The sequence below is a fragment of the Caretta caretta genome, chromosome 26, assembly GCF_965140235.1.
Source record: "Caretta caretta isolate rCarCar2 chromosome 26, rCarCar1.hap1, whole genome shotgun sequence".
In the NCBI taxonomy this organism is placed as follows: Eukaryota; Metazoa; Chordata; order Testudines; family Cheloniidae; genus Caretta; species Caretta caretta.
In genome coordinates, this window is record NC_134231.1 from 14,110,617 (window position 1) to 14,128,888 (window position 18,272).

The following is an 18,272-nucleotide window of genomic DNA, read 5'->3' on the forward strand; positions in this document are numbered from 1 at the left end:
ATGTTTCAGCAAAAATAGGTTTGTGACTGTTAAGTCTAGAAGAGACCCTGACTTCCATGATTTTCACTAGCTTCACCACCCCAGCTTGAACCAGGGACCTTCAGCGCCACAAGTGAAGACCAGTTAAAAGGAGGGTTGGTGATGTAGCTGGGATACTAGGATGGAAGAACTGGGTTCAATTCCTGCTTTGCCCCAGACTCCCTGTACGGCCATTGATAAATAAGCAAGCAGTAGCTTAGTGGAGCAGTGGAAAATGTCTTACTTTGTGTTCCAAGGGGCTGTTGCTGCTGGTGTTTAGACGTTTTCCACCTGCTTCTTCGAACAACCCTGGCATTTCCAGGGTTTGCAATAGGTACCTGAAATTTGACAGCAGATAGTCCTGATGTAGAAGAGGTGGCCTCCGATGTCCTAAAAGTCAAGTTGGCCAAATCTGGTGATTAGTCCCAGGAAAAATTGTCATTTGCATATGTATCATAGTATTGGCTCAAGACTTAATTCACTGAACGTTCTGTCTGCCCCAGGCATGCTCCAAAGCCTCTCTCAGTTAAATAGCTACCCGCTTGCACCCTCCCAGCAAAATACTCTTTAGCCTGAGAGCACGCTGTGTTGGAAGCCAGGCGAGTGGTAATTCAAATCTCGCCTCTCCCGCTGACTGCTTTTAATGTTGCTTTGTGCTTCACAACCCTTACTGTGGCTCACATAGTCATATCTGGCAGAGAAGGGAACAGAACGCAGGTCTCTTAACATGAGCCCCGGGTCTTATTCACTTAGCCACACCGCCTCCCTCAAGTAATACGGCTATATACTTGGCTAGGTTGTAACCTCCACCACTGCTGTAACAGTCCCTTCCCAGAGCCAGGATTAGAACCTAAGACCCTTGATACTCCACACTCCACTGCTGTCTAGCAGAATTGTGCACTGTGCAGGGTAGGCAGAGCCTTACTGGGAAAGTGTGTGTAACATCCCCCTCTCGTGGTGGACATAGACGATAACTGCTGCCTGTGGCTAGCTGCTATTCCTTTAGCTCAGGGGGTAGAGGACTTTCCTACAGACCTGAGGGTCAAAGCCAGCTGATGACCTATGGCTGTAGTCTGTGGCTCCCCATGAGGGCACTTCTGTTTTTGCAGTTTTCTGTTAAAACCTAGGAAATGTCATACGGAAATGTCATACGGAAAAGTAAGCTAAAAGAACGTTACTACCTTTTGCAAAGTCAAGCACGCATATGTTAGGCCATGCCAGAATGGAGGTTCCCCTGCATCCTTAATTTGGCCTCCTTGTGCATATGCTTCCAAAGGGACACCTGCCTTGTTTAGTGCACAGTATGGAGAGCAACTGAAGTGGGTTTGGGTAGTGAATGAGGCTGTTGTCCATACGTCCCCCTGCCTGGCATTCTGCCTTTTGTTGTAACAGTGTAGCAGGGGATATAGAAAGTGATAGGATGTTCTTGTGGTAGTCCCTGGGACTGGGACTCAGGAATACTAGGCAATAAGACTGTGTCTCGGACAGTAAATCCCACAGATCTCGGGGGCAGATCAGCTGAGTGAGAAGGTGCCGTTTCTCCCAAGTCACTTTCCAGAGCAGTGCCGCACCGGAACAGTTGGTTCCGACTGCTATAGCTGCTTCGAAAGGGGTAAGCGCAGAGATGGTGGAGCGAAGAGTAGGTATTTTCCATGTGTACTCGTCTCTGAAAAGCTCACTTGCTTGCTTGAAGTGCCTAGTGTGTTTCTTGCTTTCGTCCTTCCCAGGCAAGCTACGGAGCCCCTTCCTGCAGAAGGAGAGCAGCCCTGTCCACGCTCCGGCCTCCCCAGTCCACTCAGCTACCCAGGCCTTTCATCCACCCTCCCTTGTCCATCCCTCTGCTCAGGAGACACCTCCAGCCTCTCCGGTTCCTGGCTCAGGTGAGTTGCTTTACCTTCCGCACCAGGTCACTAGGCAGCGGTGCTGGAACAGTGTTTATCATAGGGGTGCTGAGAGCCATTGATCCAAACTGTGAACCCTGTATATAATGAAAACCACTTCAAGCCAGGGGGTGCGGCAGACCCCCTAGTTCCAGCAGCTGTGTCACCAGAGGAGAGCTTTCACTTTGGCTCTCGGAGCAGGTCTGCCAGCTATTGTGGCTTCTGCAGTAATACAGGATATTTCTAGGGTTGTCATGGCTTAGTTTCATTCTGTCTTCACATGCCCATAACTTTCTGAAAAAATCTCCTTTGGGCCAGAAACTTTGCTTGCTGTATCTCAGACCAGGAATGACTTTGTTTGCTAAGTCTGAAGACGGTCCTTTCAGCTGCTGGCATTGTTGGAAAGTGGGGAATGATCCAGCTTCTCAGCATTGTGTCTTTTTTTGCTCACCAACTCCAATGGCTGGACTCCAAACTGTGCATGTGAATGGTCTTTATGAGCCAGCAGGCTTTTGCTGTGGGGAAGAGATGCCTAAAAATCTAAAAGCAGGCAAATTTGAGAGCGCTTGTCTGAACGTGCTCAGTTAGCAGGGCCCAGTTTATGTATTTAAGTGTGTTAGGTGCTTTTCAAATGCATTAGAATTAAGTAAAAACACACAGATGGCTCCTTTTCTCTCCTTTTCCTTTATTTTCTTTTAAAAACAAAACAAGGATACAATGTATTTTAAATCGACAGTAACACAACGTTTGCGCTGCATGTTCAGATGCAAAATCCAGAGTGTGCAAAAGGGAAGGAGATCTCATAGTAATGCAAACTCCCCTGCATTGCAGATACGTAACATTATTTATTATTTTTATTTCTAGTTAGGCTATTTATTATGACCTAAATGTCACAGTACATGCAACATGGAGGAGTTCTGTGTTTGTACAGCACCTTGCACACCGGGGTCATGGGCTATGATTCTGCTTTGCCTAATCTTCCTGGGCTGTAGAGGTGCTGGTTGCAACTCCATACTTAAAGTGACACCCAGGCTTATTATGACACCCCCTTTCCCCCACAAATTATTTTTACGGTGGAGTACAACATTCCTTTTATTTCCTTTGTGTACTGTTACAAGGTTATGCTTCCAGGAGGACAGAGTGCTAAAAGGTTGAAGTACTGAAATTCACCAATTTTTAATTTACTCGTGGAGAACATCTTCTGGTTTTTTTAAAGCTGGAAAAGGATACTTCTGGGTTTTCTTTCGGATTGTCCCCAGAATGCGTTCTCTGGGACCCAACATAGAAAGGTTCCATCCCAAGAGGTTCAAGGGGACCTGGGGAACTTGGTACATCAGTATAACGACCTTGTAAAATTCATAGGAACATATTGGAAATGGAAAAGGTTCAGAAAAGAGCAACAAAAATGATTAGGGTATGGAACAGCTTCCATTTGAGGAGAGATTAATAAGACGGGGGCTTTTCAGCTTGGAACAGAGACAACTAAGGGGGGTATGATAGAGGTCTATAAAATCATGACTGGTGTGGAGAAAGTAAATAGGGAAGTGTTATTTACTCCTTCTCATAACACACGAACTAGGGTCACCAAATGAAATTAATAGGCAGCAGGTTTAAAACAAACAAAAGGAAGTATTTTTTTTACACAACGCACGGTCAACCTGTGGAACTCCCTGCCAGAGGATGTTGTGAAGGCCAAGACTATAACAGGGTTCAAAAAAGAACTAGGTAAATTCATGGAGGATAGGTCCAACAATGGCTATTAGCTAGGATGCATAGGGATGGTGTCCCTAGCCTCTGTTTGCCAGACCCTGGGAATGGGTGACAAGGAATGGATCACTTGATGGTTACCTGTTCTGTTCATTCCTTCTGGGGCACCTGACATTGGCCACTGTTGGAAGACAGGATAATGGGCTAGATGGACCTTTTTTCTGACCCAGTGTGGCTGTTCTTATGTCCACTACTCCAAATGCTGTAATAAAATACAAGTCTCAGTGTGCTTGGCTCGTGTGGCCTGTTGAATAGTGCACTGGGCTGGGACTTGAGAGACCTGGGTTCTATTCCTATCTCACGCACGTTCACGCAGTAGACAAGTAGTAAAGTCACTGCCCTGTTATGTGCCTCAGTTTTCCCGTCTGTAAAATGGGGATAATGAGGTCTTTGAGCTGGAAGAGTTCAGGATTATTGTTGTTCTGGCTTTGGTGATAAGGAAGCTGACAGTGGGCCTGATTCCTGGGTTACAGCAAAGCTGCCAGAGGCTTAATTTTCTGATGTACGTTCTGAGACATCACGTCTCTTTTATAACAGTGTCCTCAGGAGCCAAATGTTTTGACTGTTCAGAGTGGGAGGGAAGCCTGGCAGTGACCTTGCTGCAGAGAGCTTCCTACCAGGGGCAGCGTGGACATATAGGACAAAGTTATCCATGGATCTAGCCTTCTCTGACCAGTCCTGCTTTGTTTCTGGTTTCCGTGCATGCCTCTTTGAGTTGCAAATGGCCTTTCCTCCAGCTAGCTGATGCTTTGCAGCACTGAAGCAGCCCTTCCCTGTATGAGGGTCTATCTCCAGCGTGCTGCCCTGTAGCTGCTTGGCTCTGCTGAATATTCATCAGCCACATTGCAGTGAAGTTCTCTTTGCTGCATCTCTTCCTCTTCCCGTACCTGGTCCTGGCAGCTGCTACCTTCACCCCCTGTTTTCTCCCTTAGTGCTGAGAGGGTTGGTTCCTTCTCGCAGGCAGCCCTGCAGGGATTCAGCATGGAGAGGTGGTTTGGATGGTGCCGCTGGTCTGTGATTAGGGCGGGTGACAGACTCTCCTCTCCGCCTGCTTCTTTCCTTCAGAAACAAAAGTCAATGGACCCAGACACAAACCACCAGAGCCCCCGAAAGCTGCATGCGGGGGAGGCGCTGCACAAAGCAGGTCTAATGCGGGCGGTTGGGTTTCGTGTGTGCGTGCTGGGCGGTGCTGGTGGCCTGTGCTAAACAGGAGGCCAGACTAGATGATCTGGTGGTCCCTTCTGGGCTTAAACACTATGACCCTAAAGCAACCAGCTTCTGTATTTCAAGGAACGTGAGACCATGCAAGGCAGTGGGGAGCTGGAGCCGGTTCGCACCAGTTCGCATGAACCGGTGGTTAAATTTTGAAGCAGTTTTAGAACCAGTGGTTAACCCACTCAGGCTTTGATGGGCTCCAGCTGGGAAGTGATGTAATTCCCCCTCCGGCCACCGGGGGCGCTGCGCGGCGGGAGCCACGTGGGCTGCCCCCCGGCCCTGGGCACGAGCCCTGGTGCTGCTTCTGCTCCCCCAACCCCTGGCCCTGGGGCTGCCGCTGCTGCCAGGTGGGTCCCCGGCTGCTCTGCTAGGCCTGGGCTGCTCCGAGCCGCTCTGCCCCTGAGCCCCCCCTACCCTGCCCGCAGCCAGCCCCTGCTTGCAGCCAACCCCGCACCCCCTGTCTCCAGCCAGCCCCTGCCTCCAGCCGCCCCCTGCCCTGCCCGCAGCCAGCCCCTTGCCTCCAGCTGCCTCCAGCCGCCCCCACGCCCCCTTGCCTCCAGCCAACCCCGCACCCTCCTGTCTCCAGCCAGCCCTTGCCACAGCCCCTGCCGCACCCCCTGACCTGTATCCAGCCAGCCCCTGCCTCCAGCCACCCCCTGCCCGCAGCCAGCCCCCGTCTCCAGCCACCCCCTGCCCTGCCGCCAGTCGCTGTCTCCAGCCACCCCCTGCCCTGCCGCCAGTCGCTGTCTCCAGCCACCCCCTGCCCTGCCGCCAGTCGCTGTCTCCAGCCACCCCCTGCCCTGCCTCCAGCTGCAGCCAGCCTCTGCCTCCAGCCTCCCCCTGCCCTGACCACAGCCAGCCCTGCACCCCCTTGCCTCCAGCCAGCCCTGCACCCCCTTGCCTCCAGCCAACCCCGCACCCTCCTGTCTCCAAGCAGCTCCGCACCCCCTTGCCTCCAGCCAACCCCGCACCCTCCTGTCTCCAGCCAGCTCTGCACTCCCTGCCCTGCCTGCAGCCAGCCCCGCACCCCCTGCCTCCAGCTAGCCCTGCCCCACGCCCCTGTCTGCAGCTGGCCCCACGTCCATTGGTGCCCTGCAGTTCCCAGGGCAGTAACCCTGCACTCCTGCTTCAATGAGGGGGGCAGGGAGCAGCTGGGACCCACACGTGCACACCCTAGGGTGACCAGACAGCAAGTGTGAAAAATCAGGACAGGGGATGGGGGGTAATAGGAGCCTATGTAAGAAAAAGACCCCAAAATTGGGACTGTCCCTATAAAATCGGGACATCTGGTCCGCTTAGCACACCCCCAGCGCGTGGCAGGGCCCTACACCTGTGAGACGGAGCTCGTTTCTAGCTCAGGCCCATCTTTTTAACCAAGAACTTTAGGCATGGTTAACACACATGGGTGTTTTCCTGGACAGGTCAGGCTTCTTGGTTCTTAAATCGCCGTCCGGGAGGAATTTTTAAAATTCCTCCCGGACGTACGGCAACCCTGTGGGTACAGAAAAATACATACTGGGGCACAGCCCTTAATCAGAACTTCTTATAGGGAGCCGGTTAAGATTTTGGCAGCTCCTCACTGATAGCAGGTTCCGTACTACCACCCGTGTTGCAGCTGGTACATATTCATGCATTCCCCACTAGGGGTCGCTGTTGTGCTGAGGAGGGAGAACCCTAAACTTGGTCAGGCTTAGGGCTAAGCTGCAGCATCCCGCTAGCGATCCGTCTTCTGGATTGTGTCGTTCCCATCGCCCTATGGGATCCTAAGGGGAAGCAGGCAGCTGCCGACATTCAGTGATCTGAAATGGCTTGTTCGCACATTGCCGAGCAGCTCTCAGGAGCCCCGTTGCCCTGGGAAAATAGGAAAGGACAGTCCCTAACAAGCAGAGGGCGTGGGAAGAAGATGGACAAGGGGAATGGTGACGAGCGCATGTGGCTACCTAGACTGGTTGTGTGCACAGTCGTCAGGGTCGAGTGTGGGGGCTGGGTTGGTAATAAGATGTCTGGCCTTAGCCTGGCCATTGTGCATTGGTGATGTCCCGTAGGCCCCAGGGGAGAAGTGCGTCTCGGGAGGGTTTTGAAGGAGGATACAGCTCTGCTTACAGATTAGTTTGGGGAGGGAAACCCAGTTAATGTCTCTGTGACCTCATGCTGTCCTTCTGCCAGAGCAGCTGTAACATCCGTCCTGTCCTTTATTGCCTGCATAGTTTCCCTGTGGCTGCTGACCCCTCTATCAGGTGTGTCTTCCTATCTGAGTGCTCCCCTGCCTGTCAGCTCCCACTCAGCCTTTAGTTTAAATAAACCTCCTTCCCTCTTCCAGTGCCTGATTTGGTTAAGATGGAGCTTGTCCCCTTTGAATAGGCTCCCCCCGCCAGTTCTGCATCTAATAAACTTAACCTCTCCTCTCAACATCATCATCTACCCCTTGAGATTCTGGAGCCCCCCCGTCTAAGTGGCCCTGCATATGGAACCAGAAGCATTTCGAGAAGGTCACAGCAGAGCACTTGAACTTTAAGCTGCCTCTGTAATCATCTAAACGTAGCTTCCAGGAGTTTTTCTTTTTTTATCATTCCTTACGTCGACACAGCCATGGACGCAGGCTTCTCCCTAGCACCCTCTAGTGCCTTGAAACGTCCCCCTAATGACCCTGTCTGCATGCAGTTTGGCTGTAGGGGCAGACAAGAACAAACCATGTTCAGCAAACGCGATTGCTGACAACCCCGGTACACCACACCTGCATGTCATCAGGTAGACTTGGCCTAAAGGTTTAGATGTCTCCCGAGACCCACCACCCTTGTCCTGGTGAGGAAGTCCCACAGTGGCTCTGACAGTTTCCACTCTCAGCTCTCTGAGCAGACTGGATACAATAGTAGAAAATGCTATGTAAGGTCCCACGCTTGTATAGCCCCGGGAGAGCGGCTGGAGGATCTGATAAAGCTTGTCCATTTCCAGTTTCTGTGGTTCTCTGAACCTTTTCTTCTTCCCACACCCTATTCTTTTGCCCATTCCCCTTCCTCATCTCCAATCTACCAAAAAAGCATTGCTAAAATCATTACTCTCCAGCTCCATCGCCCCCTCCTCTAACTCCTCCTGGGCTCTAACGCACGCTCCTTGTGTTCATCTCTGTGGCCCAATGTGACCTTACCCGCCTGTTCTCAGGTCTCCTCTCTTCCTCCTTGCTCCCTGTCTTCCTGTTACTGGAGCTGGTTCGGAGGTGCTTTCCCCCCAGCCCTTTACAATTTTTTTTGAGACAGTGGGGGATGAAAACTGGAAAATTTTGACACATGGATTTTTTGGCAACATTTTCCTTTGGACGGGGAGCTATTTTCCGTACGAAATAAGTGTTAACCAGCCCAACCCCTCTCTCCGAAACTCAGAGGGATGGAAGGAGCTGTAAGCTGTCAACCCTGATCCACTGATCATTTCTTCCAGGTCCCCTATTCTGCATACCCGCGTCTGATCGTCTGTCTACGGGTCAGAGCTTGGTTCAGAAAGCTGACCGGCACGTGGCTCTGACAGGAGGGAGGGGCCAGTGTGTGAGGGGATTGACACCGCAAGGTGTTCTGCATTTCGTTCCAGGTGACGCTGCTGTGCAGGACACCAGGTACAGTCCAGTCCCCCCAGTGTCCCAGCCGCAAGTGGAAGAGGACGCTCTGTACGAGGAACCCCCTGATGAGTCTGCTGTCTACGAAGAGCCCCCCGCTCAGGTGGGTTTCGTCACGGAAACAGGGGTGTTTGGCTCAATCTGTTTGACACGAAGAAGATTGAGATGACTAGATCACGGCCTAGAAGTATGTACGGGGGGCTAAGTTCCCTGTAAGGTGTGTGCCTGCGTGGCCGTGCAGGAGGCCACCAAGGGCCACGCAACGAACTCCCCCCAGCCCCGGAGCTGCTGCGGCGGGGGAAGAGAGCTGTGGGGAGTCCTCTCTCCCCACTGCTGCTTCGGGGCAGCCTGCACCCCAGGCCCCTCATCCCTAGCCCCACCCCAGAGCCCACATGCCCAGCTGGAGCCCTCACTCCCCCACACCCCAACCCCCTGCCCCAGCCCTGAGCCCCTTCCCGCACCCTGAACCCCTCATTCCTGGCCCCACCCCAGAGCCCGCACCCCCAGCCAGTGCCCTCACCTCCTGCACCCAGCTCTGAGCCCCCTCCCACACTCTGAACCCCTTGGCCCCACCCCACGTCACCTCCATATTGGTGCACATAGCAAAATTCATTCTGCACATGGATGGGAAAAATTGGAGGGAACATTGACAGAGGGAAAAGATATCTGTCTGCAGAGAGCTCTATTACCTAGCAGACAAAGGGAAAATCTAGCAAGATCCCAGGGATGGGAGTTAAAACTTCAGACAAATAACTGGAAATATGGCACAAATGTTGTAATAATAGGGGTAACTGACCAGTGGAACAACCCACCTAGGGATGTGGTGGGTTCTCCATCACTTCTGATCATTCAATCAAGATTAAATCCCTTTTTCTTAACACTCTTAAAGCTCAGCCAGGAATCTCTTGGTGGTGGTCTCTGGTCTGTGATTCGCAAATCAAACTCGAGGATCATAATGGTACCTTCTGGCCTGTAGAGTTACAAAGTCACTTCTTAAAGGTTTTGTTACTTCTTTCTAAGCTTTTCTGGGTGGAGTCATGTATAAAGATTTGTTTTCTCTTGATTGCGGTTAAATTCTTTCCAGGCTTGGGTTTAGCAGAAGATGATTCCTAATTTGTGGTAGTTTTTCCACTCCCATAGTGTGAATGTTTCAGTTTAAAGCATCAACCTGTAGTTGCATACGGTAGGTTGATAAATGTTGCATAGATTAGTATCGACAAGCTTAGTGTGAAGCTGGAAAGCTCTCCTCCCTTGGGCAGTATCAGCGCAGATCGAACTTCCTTTTTCTTGTGTTGCAGTCCCTCTTTGTGCAGTTAGAATGTCAGTGCTTCTGATACTGCCTTTTAAACTGCAAGTTTCATCTCCTTTGCTATTTGGCACTAATGCTCATTTAGAAACATTGAGAGGATTTTTCCATAGCTGGCATTTTTATGATTCCTGCATTATTTTTGGTATCTGGTCCATATTTTCTTGAGGTTTTTACAGATTTTGTAGTTCAGTGTAACCTAGTTTGATCTCTCCAGGGTACTTCTCTGCCCCCCGTGGGGTAGTATCTCAGCACCTCACAATCGCTACTGGATTTATCTATCCTGACAGCACCCCATGAGGTAGGGCGGTGCTATGATCCGCATTGTCCAGGCCCAGAGAGAGACTCAGGGTCCCTTCCAGCCCTGCATTTCTATAATTCTGTGACAAGTGGCTTGTCCAGGGTCATGCAGGGAGTCTGTTGGACCCCAGTCTCCGACGTCCCAGGCTAGTGCCCTAACCCCTGGGTCATGCTGCCTCTCTGATTTGTGTCAGGATGGGATAAAGTAGCTGTGGTCCAACAAGCAGAGCCATCTGTGCCTTTCTCTTGTTGTCAGGTTTGCCATTGGGCAGCGAGTTCCATTCCTGCCCTTTGGGGAGGTGAAAGATAATCTGCCTGCGGAGAACCCTCTTGTTCTTCTGTTGGGGACAGAGACCAATATTTGAACGGTTGCGTGTGTTACAGGGGTGTTTGTTCGCATGGGGTGGTCTGGTGTGTGTCCCCGTAGCACAGTCCTTATAACATGACTGCAGTTTGCGAAGAGACTGCTACCTCCATTCCTCTCAAGGCCAGGAGCGGATGGTGGAAAGTGCCGGGGTAGAGGATCTGTGTGTGGCACTGGGTTGTTTGCCTTGTTTGGAGCAGTGGGAAAGAGCTAGGTTGCTCCACATTGACACCGGTCTTGACAGCTGGGCTTCCGAGTTAGAGCTGCCCATGGCACTCCAATAGTAAATGCAAACTCATTCACGTTTAACGTGGTCTGCTTCCGTTTGCCTTCAAAGGAACAGCTTGAAGATGCCAAATACGAGTATGCTGTGGAGTATCAGCAAAGGCCAGACTTGGAGGGGAAAGGGTTATGTGCCCGAGCGCTGTACGACTATCAGGCCGGTATGTGGCTTCCTTTATCTCTCTGTAATCCTGACTGACAGCCCTGTGGTCACACACATTCCCACCCCAGTGCCTCTCAGTGTGCACGTACTCACCTGCACTCGGGGAGCCTGGGAAAGTCCCTCCCCGGATCCTGTGCAGTGATGCAGATCCAGACAGGTGATGGAGCCTGGCGTACTTCAAAGCACAGCAGTGCCGCGAAGTAACTTCCTTTGGTGATCAATTGCCACGCACAGCTGTGAGTGCAATGCAGCCTTGCTGGCAACAGTGTCTTTCCTACAGCCTGTATCCAAAAACGATGCAGTATTTGATGCCATCCCTTCCACTCCTGAACTCCCTACCCCTCTTACCTTCCCCATCTCTCTTCTCTGGCTCCTTTTCCTCGGCCTCCAAGAACACTGGACCAGATTCTCAACTTGTGTAAATCATAGTAACTTAGTGGATGTCAATGAACTTATGACATTTTGATGATCTAATTCATCATTTTCTGCTACCCTTAAAATATGGCTCAGCTCTGAAAACTGACGGTCAGGCTGGCACCATAACAAAGAGGAAAGCACCCAAAGTGACGTAGGTTCCTAAGCGAGTCAGGCGCTTTTGAAAATTTTACCCCCTAAGCCCTGCTTTAAATACAAATCACCATGCAACCATGACAGCTCCACAGATATGGGGCCTCCAGATTCATTGACCACAGAAAGCAATCCTCAATAACATAGCAAGAGGGGGGAAAATGAGTCCACAGTGAGTCTGTGTTTTGACAGCGGATTCCAAACAAAACCTCTGACACCTTTCATAAAACTTTCAAGACCCCTCACGACCTATCCCCACCCGACCTAGTGTCTCTTATTCAGTATCGAAAGGTTGGCTCCCACCTTCAATCCGCCCGTGATCCCAGCCTCCATCGCCCACTGGTTAAATTTTCAAACAAGCACTATTTGTGCCTTCTCCTATGCTGCCCCTCAGGTTGGGAGAAGTGCCCCATAAACACAGGCAAAACTCCCTCATCCACCTTCAAATCCCTCTTTAAAATTCTGCTTTGCTGTTATGCCTGCAGAATACTTGACAATGATTAAAGCTGCTGCCTAGCACGATAGGGTCCTGCTCCAGGACTAGGGCTCCTAGGAGTTACAATAATACAAATAACAGTGTTTCTCACAGACGGATTTTGTGCAGGGCACCAAAAATGCCATTAAAGGGGAAGAGCAACCTTAAGCAGCCAAGGGGTTTAGGGATGGAGAGCTTTTAGGGATGGTTAGGATTTCCATTTTTAATATTAGATTAAAACAAAATTAGGGAGCTTTTCACACTAAAAGGAGAAGGAAAGGAGTTGTGACCAGATGTCCGTGTATTTTCCCCAATAGTTTGTGGGACATCAGTTAGCTTCTGACCTTCCCCTGCTCTGTCTCTTTCCAGCCGATGACACGGAGATCTCTTTTGACCCTGAGAACATCATCACCAATATCGAGATGATCGATGAGGGCTGGTGGCGTGGCTATGGCCCAGACGGCCACTTCGGCATGTTCCCTGCCAACTACGTGGAACTGATAGAATAAGTGGCCCGTGGGGGAAGGAGGATGGGGAGCAGTTACCCCTAAAAGTGGCTTGATGAAATCTGATTCTTCAGCATTTAAATTGTGTGGCTTTTAAGGCGTGATGTGCCATACCCTGCTCCCCTGGCACCAGGGCAGAACCCAGCAGTGTTCTGTTGCCCTCTTTCCCTCCAGCTTAGCTGGCACTTCTTGGTGAAGGTCTGAAACGAGCCTTGGCCACTTGCATAACTTACCTACACGTTTCACTCAAAAGCTGAAACCTTTTAAGGGGGAGGGACGGATGACTGCTCCCTACCTGGTGTTCAGGAAACAAGTGCCCCCACTGCAGAACAGGGGTCTCTCGTGGAGGAAAAGGGCCCCCCAGCCAGATCCGCGAGGGAATGGTAATCAGACGGGCTCCGCTTTAACATTCCGTATGGCTCCGTAACCAGCATGGATCTGTCACTGCAGGGTTAATGCTGCAAAGACCGACCAAGCAGTCGGGCAATGCGCGAGTTAGCGTTCTGTTAGCAACACCGTCTCCCTGCGCACGCTCTACTAAATTATACGTCCCACAGTCTCGCCACTGCGGCTGCACGGGTGGCGCGAGGTCAAGTTACCGTTGCTCATAGAATCCTGATTTTTGCATTTCCTGCTGTCTGTGGGGCTTCAGCTCGCAAACTGCCCATTGTACTACGGCACGGTTTGCAGTTAGTTTCCACTGCCTGTGAGGTGGGAATGGAAAGGATGAATCCCTGTCGCAACTCAACACTATGGAGCTGTGCAGCTGCTTGTCAGGCTGTTGCAGCATCTTGTACAATTCCTTTAGGGCAGTGGTCAGTTGCAGAACTCGGCTAAGGATATTTGCCATGCATGCATAGGAACAATATTTCATTTACCAGTAAGTGCTCTCGGCCTCTCCCAGAGGGGTTCCTCGCCAGGGACCAGCAATGGGCGCACAGTAACCCTTTCTGTTAGCCATGGGGACCCGGGGGTGGCGTAGATTTCTCAAAGTGCACAAAGTTGTCTTTTCCCCAAAGGAGACTCTTCTGGGAAATTGAGCAAGGCAAACCTCGAGATTTGTAATGAACCCTACCTCCTTAATCACGGTGTTCCCTGCCTTATATATAATCCAGTAACTATCACTGTGCCCTAGAAACAATGGGGATCCTAACTCAGCTATTCTTACCCTCCCTCTTTCCTACTACAAGTTTTCCTCCCTTATGTTGCTATAACAAACAAACAAACATGGCTCGAAAGACGCTGGAGCCAGTATTCCCCAGCTCTGACTTGCCCCCTCCCGGCTGCTCCCTCTCCCTGAAGCTGCAGAGAGAATGTCCTGGCTGCTCCAGCCCGGACTCCTCCCACCCCAGGACTCTCCAGCTGCAGGGAGAAATACTGCAAGCCATTTCTGTGCCGTGTGGGCTCCGAAAGCCGTGTGTAGCTTCCTTCCTGTCTGCGTGTCCTGCCGCACCAGCCTTGTGGGCTTGTGTCCGTGTGGACTTTCTCTCTCATCTTTTCCCTTTGGAGTGCTGATGGAAACAATAAAGGGCTTTTCTGTGGTGATGGCTGCAGCTAGTCGCTGGGGTGTCAATGACCTTTAGAGTTGTTGGTTACGGGGCTCATCAGTGTGTTGGGGCTTCGATTGCACCCTTCTGTTCTGGTCAGAACCTCCTGCTGACAGTGGAGGCTTCGCATTTGGATACAGGCTTGGGGCAGGCAAAGCCTGTGATGTTTAATCAACAGTTTGAATCTTAAACAAGAACTTGTGGCCATATGAAATGCCTTCCTCTGGTCCCGTAGCCTCCTGGGCTTGGCCCGTCCTTGGAAACGTTTCCGCTGTCTGCCTCAGTCCGTCCTGTTTAGGCTGGACTCCATATAGCGTCTCCAGCAGTGGGGGCCTGCATTTGTACCTGCTTAGATTGCCAGCTGCTTGATTCTCAGGCTCTCTCAGAGATGCCTGACCACAACCGTAACAGTGTGACTGCCTGGGCCTAGTGCAACACCTCGCTCTTGTCCAGTATTTCTCTTACCTGCATAGAATAGCTCTGGGGGAAGGTGTCTCCCCCATCCTCCTCTACAGGGAAGACTGATGGAAAGAAGTCATTCGGCAGCAGCGTGGCCTAGGGGGATGGAGCACTGGACTGGGACCTTTGTTCTATTTCTGGCTATGCTGGGTGAATTTAGGCAAGTCACATCCCTGCTCCGTGCCTCGGTTTCCCCATGAATAAGTCATCAAGATTGGCATCTTTGCACCAGAGTTTGGGGGACTAAGATGAAATGAAAGCTGTCCTGCAAGCTAGGGTGGAGATGGATAGTGTTTTAGTGGGACAGGTGGTGCAGTGAGAGAAGTGGCAAAGGAAGCAAAAGTGGAGGGAGTGAATCTGAGGATGGGAGGGGGAGGCTGCTGTGGATGGGGTCCTTAAAGGCCGGGGACAGGGTGAGCAGTGTAAAAGGGAATGGAATGGCTACCAAAAGGGAGTTGAGTTTCGGAGAGGTCTGTTGGCCTAAATTTTCATTTCTGTGGTTTTGTGGCTTCAAGTCAGGGTTGGTACTATATAACATGCCAAGTTGCTTCGCAATGTATGGGGTGTGCATGTGTTTGCATGCCTACACCTCCCCCCCCCCCACCCAAACACACTGCTTTAAAAGGGCCAATTTCCCAAAGCGGAAAACAACTTCTGAGCAAAATCAATTGAGAGGAAAATGTTTGAACAACAAAGTTGAACAAGAACTGGGAGTTAAAAAATACTTAGCTAGTTGCTCAGACGACCACAATTGTGTAATCCCGAAAGACGGTTTGTTTTGTTAAAAAGGCATCCTGGGTAAGCAGAGAAGTGCAAGCACCAATAATAAACTACATCTAGCTAAACAAGTGGGGAAAAGGGGAAATGGATTGCCGTGAACATAAATTAGCAGTTATTCAATGTATAACCCAATTCGTATGAGACGCTGAAGCCACCTGTGGCTGGCAGGGGTGGCACAAGAACATGGGACAGTCAAATGAAAAGGTGGGAAGTTGAAAACTAGTAAGAGGAAATACTTTTTCAAGCGGCATGATTAGGCTGTGGAACTCACTGCCACAGGATGTTCTGGGGGCCAAGAATGTAGCTGTATTTGGTAAGAGATTGGACATTTATATGGCTGATGAGAACAGGTGGAGTTAATGCTAGCTCGAGGAGTTCTTTTGAGTTGTGTTCCCGTGGGTGCTACAGGGGCACGTGTGCCTCAAGACCTCGACTGGAGACTTTCTGCTAGCAGTGTCCACTGGGCCTTCACATGCGCTCTGTACAGCCTCATGCGATGCACTGAAGGCAGAGGACTGCGGGTGAACCACCATCCTCCGTTCCTTCTCTCCTGCTTCGCCCTGGGACGGAGCCCTAGGGTGTCCCCCTTGTGCATGCCTCAGCTTGTTCTGCAGTCGTTTTCACGAGGTTCATGTTAGTTTTCACTATAGAATTAGGTAGTCGTGAGAGGATGGCGGAGCATGCCCTTGCACCTGCTTTGGAACTGTGTCAAGAGATCCCCTCGTACCTCGATCTCTGGACAGATCCAGCACCCCTTCGACTTCAGCCCGGGTCTCCTGTAAGAAGGGGGAGGCTGCGGAGGAAAAGGAGTTTGGTCTCCCACCCACAAGGAGCTGGCTGTCAAAAAGCCCCAATCTCCTGCTACGGAGTCAGAGGCGTTGACCTCTTGGGTCGGGCCTGTGGAGGCACAAGGCCCTTCTTCCTCGGGTACCACACTGTGACAAGGATCCTCCTCCACAGCAGGGATGGTGAGAGCAGCTCTGAGTGCCACCCCTTCTCCTATATGGCACCCCCCCACCAAAGGCCGGACTGATCCTTGAGCTGCAAAGCGGCAGCCATTTGTCAGACCTCTGGCCCCATTGCAGAGAGACACGAGTTGGGCAGTCCCCTCTACCAACCCCCAGCGCGAGGAGACCTTTGAAGACTAGGGCGGCTAAAGACCCACTCGAAGAAGAAGAGGTTTCTCATGCTGGGGAGTCGCTGTACTTCAAGATGTCCCCTTCTGGGTGCTCTGCTCCCCACGCTCCTTCCCCCCTGCTTTGGACTGTTCTTCCCTGGACGTCCGGCTGCCGGAGGACCTGAGCAGATGGCCGGTGCAGCCCTAGCTACCCGGGCTGAGATCGCACAGAGCGCACGTGCTGGCTGAATGGACATGGCCAGGGGAAGATCTCCCAGCCAGGGCTCGAGAGGCACCTGCGCCCCGAACTGCAGACCCCCCGGGGGACCCATGGCAGAGATTTAGTTACTGCCCAGGGTGAGGAACCTCGTCATGGGGGGGAGGGGGGGTTCCATTTTCATACTTCAGGGCTTCAACTAATTTCTGTTAAGGATCAGGATGAGATCGAGGTGGGGGACAGATTGTCCCCCATCTGCTATTCTGGCGTTTCCTGCACTTCCCTGGGAGGCATCTGATGGGCCGTGGTCAGGACACGGGGCGGGGTGGCCCCTGGGCCACTCCAGGCTGGTAACTCCTGGTGGGGGGGGGGGGAGGCAATGCAAATAATGTTTTTAGAAGATATTGGGAGCAAAATAAGGGCTGGCGGTAGGCTAGGGCCAGTGGTAGAGGGAGAGGATGGAAATGCCAGTGAACTGCCAGGAGAGACTGGGCAGTGGGGCTGGGGGACAGAGAGAACGGTGAAGCCAACAAGCAGGGAGAGAAAATGTTGCCTGGAGACACAGGGAAGAGCAGCCTCTGGCCTATACCCAGCTCTGGGCTCTGCCAGGCTTCGATGCCCGGCTCTGGCCCGGCTCACCTGCTGACCCGAGGTGAGTCTCAACCCCACCTAGTGCCTCAGTTTCCCCTTCTTACTGGGGCTAATACTGGGTGGGCTCCTGCGTGGGGGAGAGCAGGGTCAGGCCCTGGCAGGGGATGTGTCCGCAGGAATGGGGCTGAAGGGGGCAGAGACGCTCGCTTGGCATCTCTGACTCAGACCCCCGTGGGGCTCACGCTCTTCATCACCTCCCTGCCCAGTCCCTTCCCCAGAGACCCACCAAGAAATGCCATTATCCTGGCATGACAGGACCCCCTGCCCTCAGCCCAGAGCCTTGTTATGGCCCCAGAGTGCCAGACTGCTGGGGGGGGGAGCGGTTCAGATCCAACACCCGGGAATGGGGGGAAAGGGGGTTGGGCAATTGCTCATTTATTCATTTCTCCCCTTGCCCCCCCATTGCAGTCCTCTGCTGCCCCTTGCCCTGTGCTAGGCCCCAGCATAGCCTTGCTCCCCCCACGCTCCAGCCTGTGGCCGTGGGGTCGGAGGCAGGTTTGGAAGTCATTGGCCCCTCCAGGCCTTTCGGCTAGACTCAGCCAAGGATGCCCAGGCTGGAGCGGGTCAGTCCCTGCGAGCTGGTACGCGGGGGTGGCAGCAGCTGGCGTGGGATCGAGTTAACGGGGTCAGGCGGCGCAGCAGAGAGAGCAAGAGGGATAATCGGATTGCGGCCTGGCCCTCCATTTCATTTCCTCCGCCCCAGCCCGGGGAGCCCTTCCCCGGGGACCCCCAGCCGGCTGCAGAGAGGCCATTAGGCTAATAGCAGCCCGGGGGCTCGGCACAGCCCCTCCTTCCCCTTTCATTACAGGGAGTGCAGCGCTGCTAGATGAGCCCAGGCCTTAGCCCCGGAGGCCAATGCCCCCCGTTTATCCCCAGGGGACCGTGACAGGGCGGGAGCCTGGCTCCTGGCCGCCCTGAGAACGGGGCAATCACCGCACTGGGGTTACACAGCTCCCCAAGGCTGGGGACTGGCACGGCCCCGCACAGCCCGAGGGCTGGCTCTCCCTGCTAGCTGGGAGGGTGGGGAGGTGGGGTCTCGGGGACTCAGGGGTAG

The 18,272-nt window shown here is 52.4% G+C and overlaps 1 protein-coding gene across 3 annotated transcripts in view; it reads left to right on the forward strand.

Moving 5' to 3' along the window:
- Positions 1-13,988, forward strand: part of DBNL (drebrin like) — a 35,004-nt gene extending 21,016 nt beyond the window's left edge. For 2 of the 3 annotated variants that reach the window (XM_048829290.2, XM_048829292.2), the window contains 4 exons: positions 1,746-1,898; positions 8,460-8,587; positions 10,792-10,897; positions 12,311-13,988. In XM_048829290.2, the coding sequence (XP_048685247.1) occupies positions 1,746-1,898; positions 8,460-8,587; positions 10,792-10,897; positions 12,311-12,450 (527 nt within the window). In that variant the 3' untranslated portion in view covers positions 12,451-13,988. The remainder of the gene's footprint in view (positions 1-1,745; positions 1,899-8,459; positions 8,588-10,791; positions 10,898-12,310) is intronic. The other variant, XM_048829291.2, reaches the window with a different exon arrangement.
- The last annotated feature ends 4,284 nt before the right edge of the window (positions 13,989-18,272 follow it).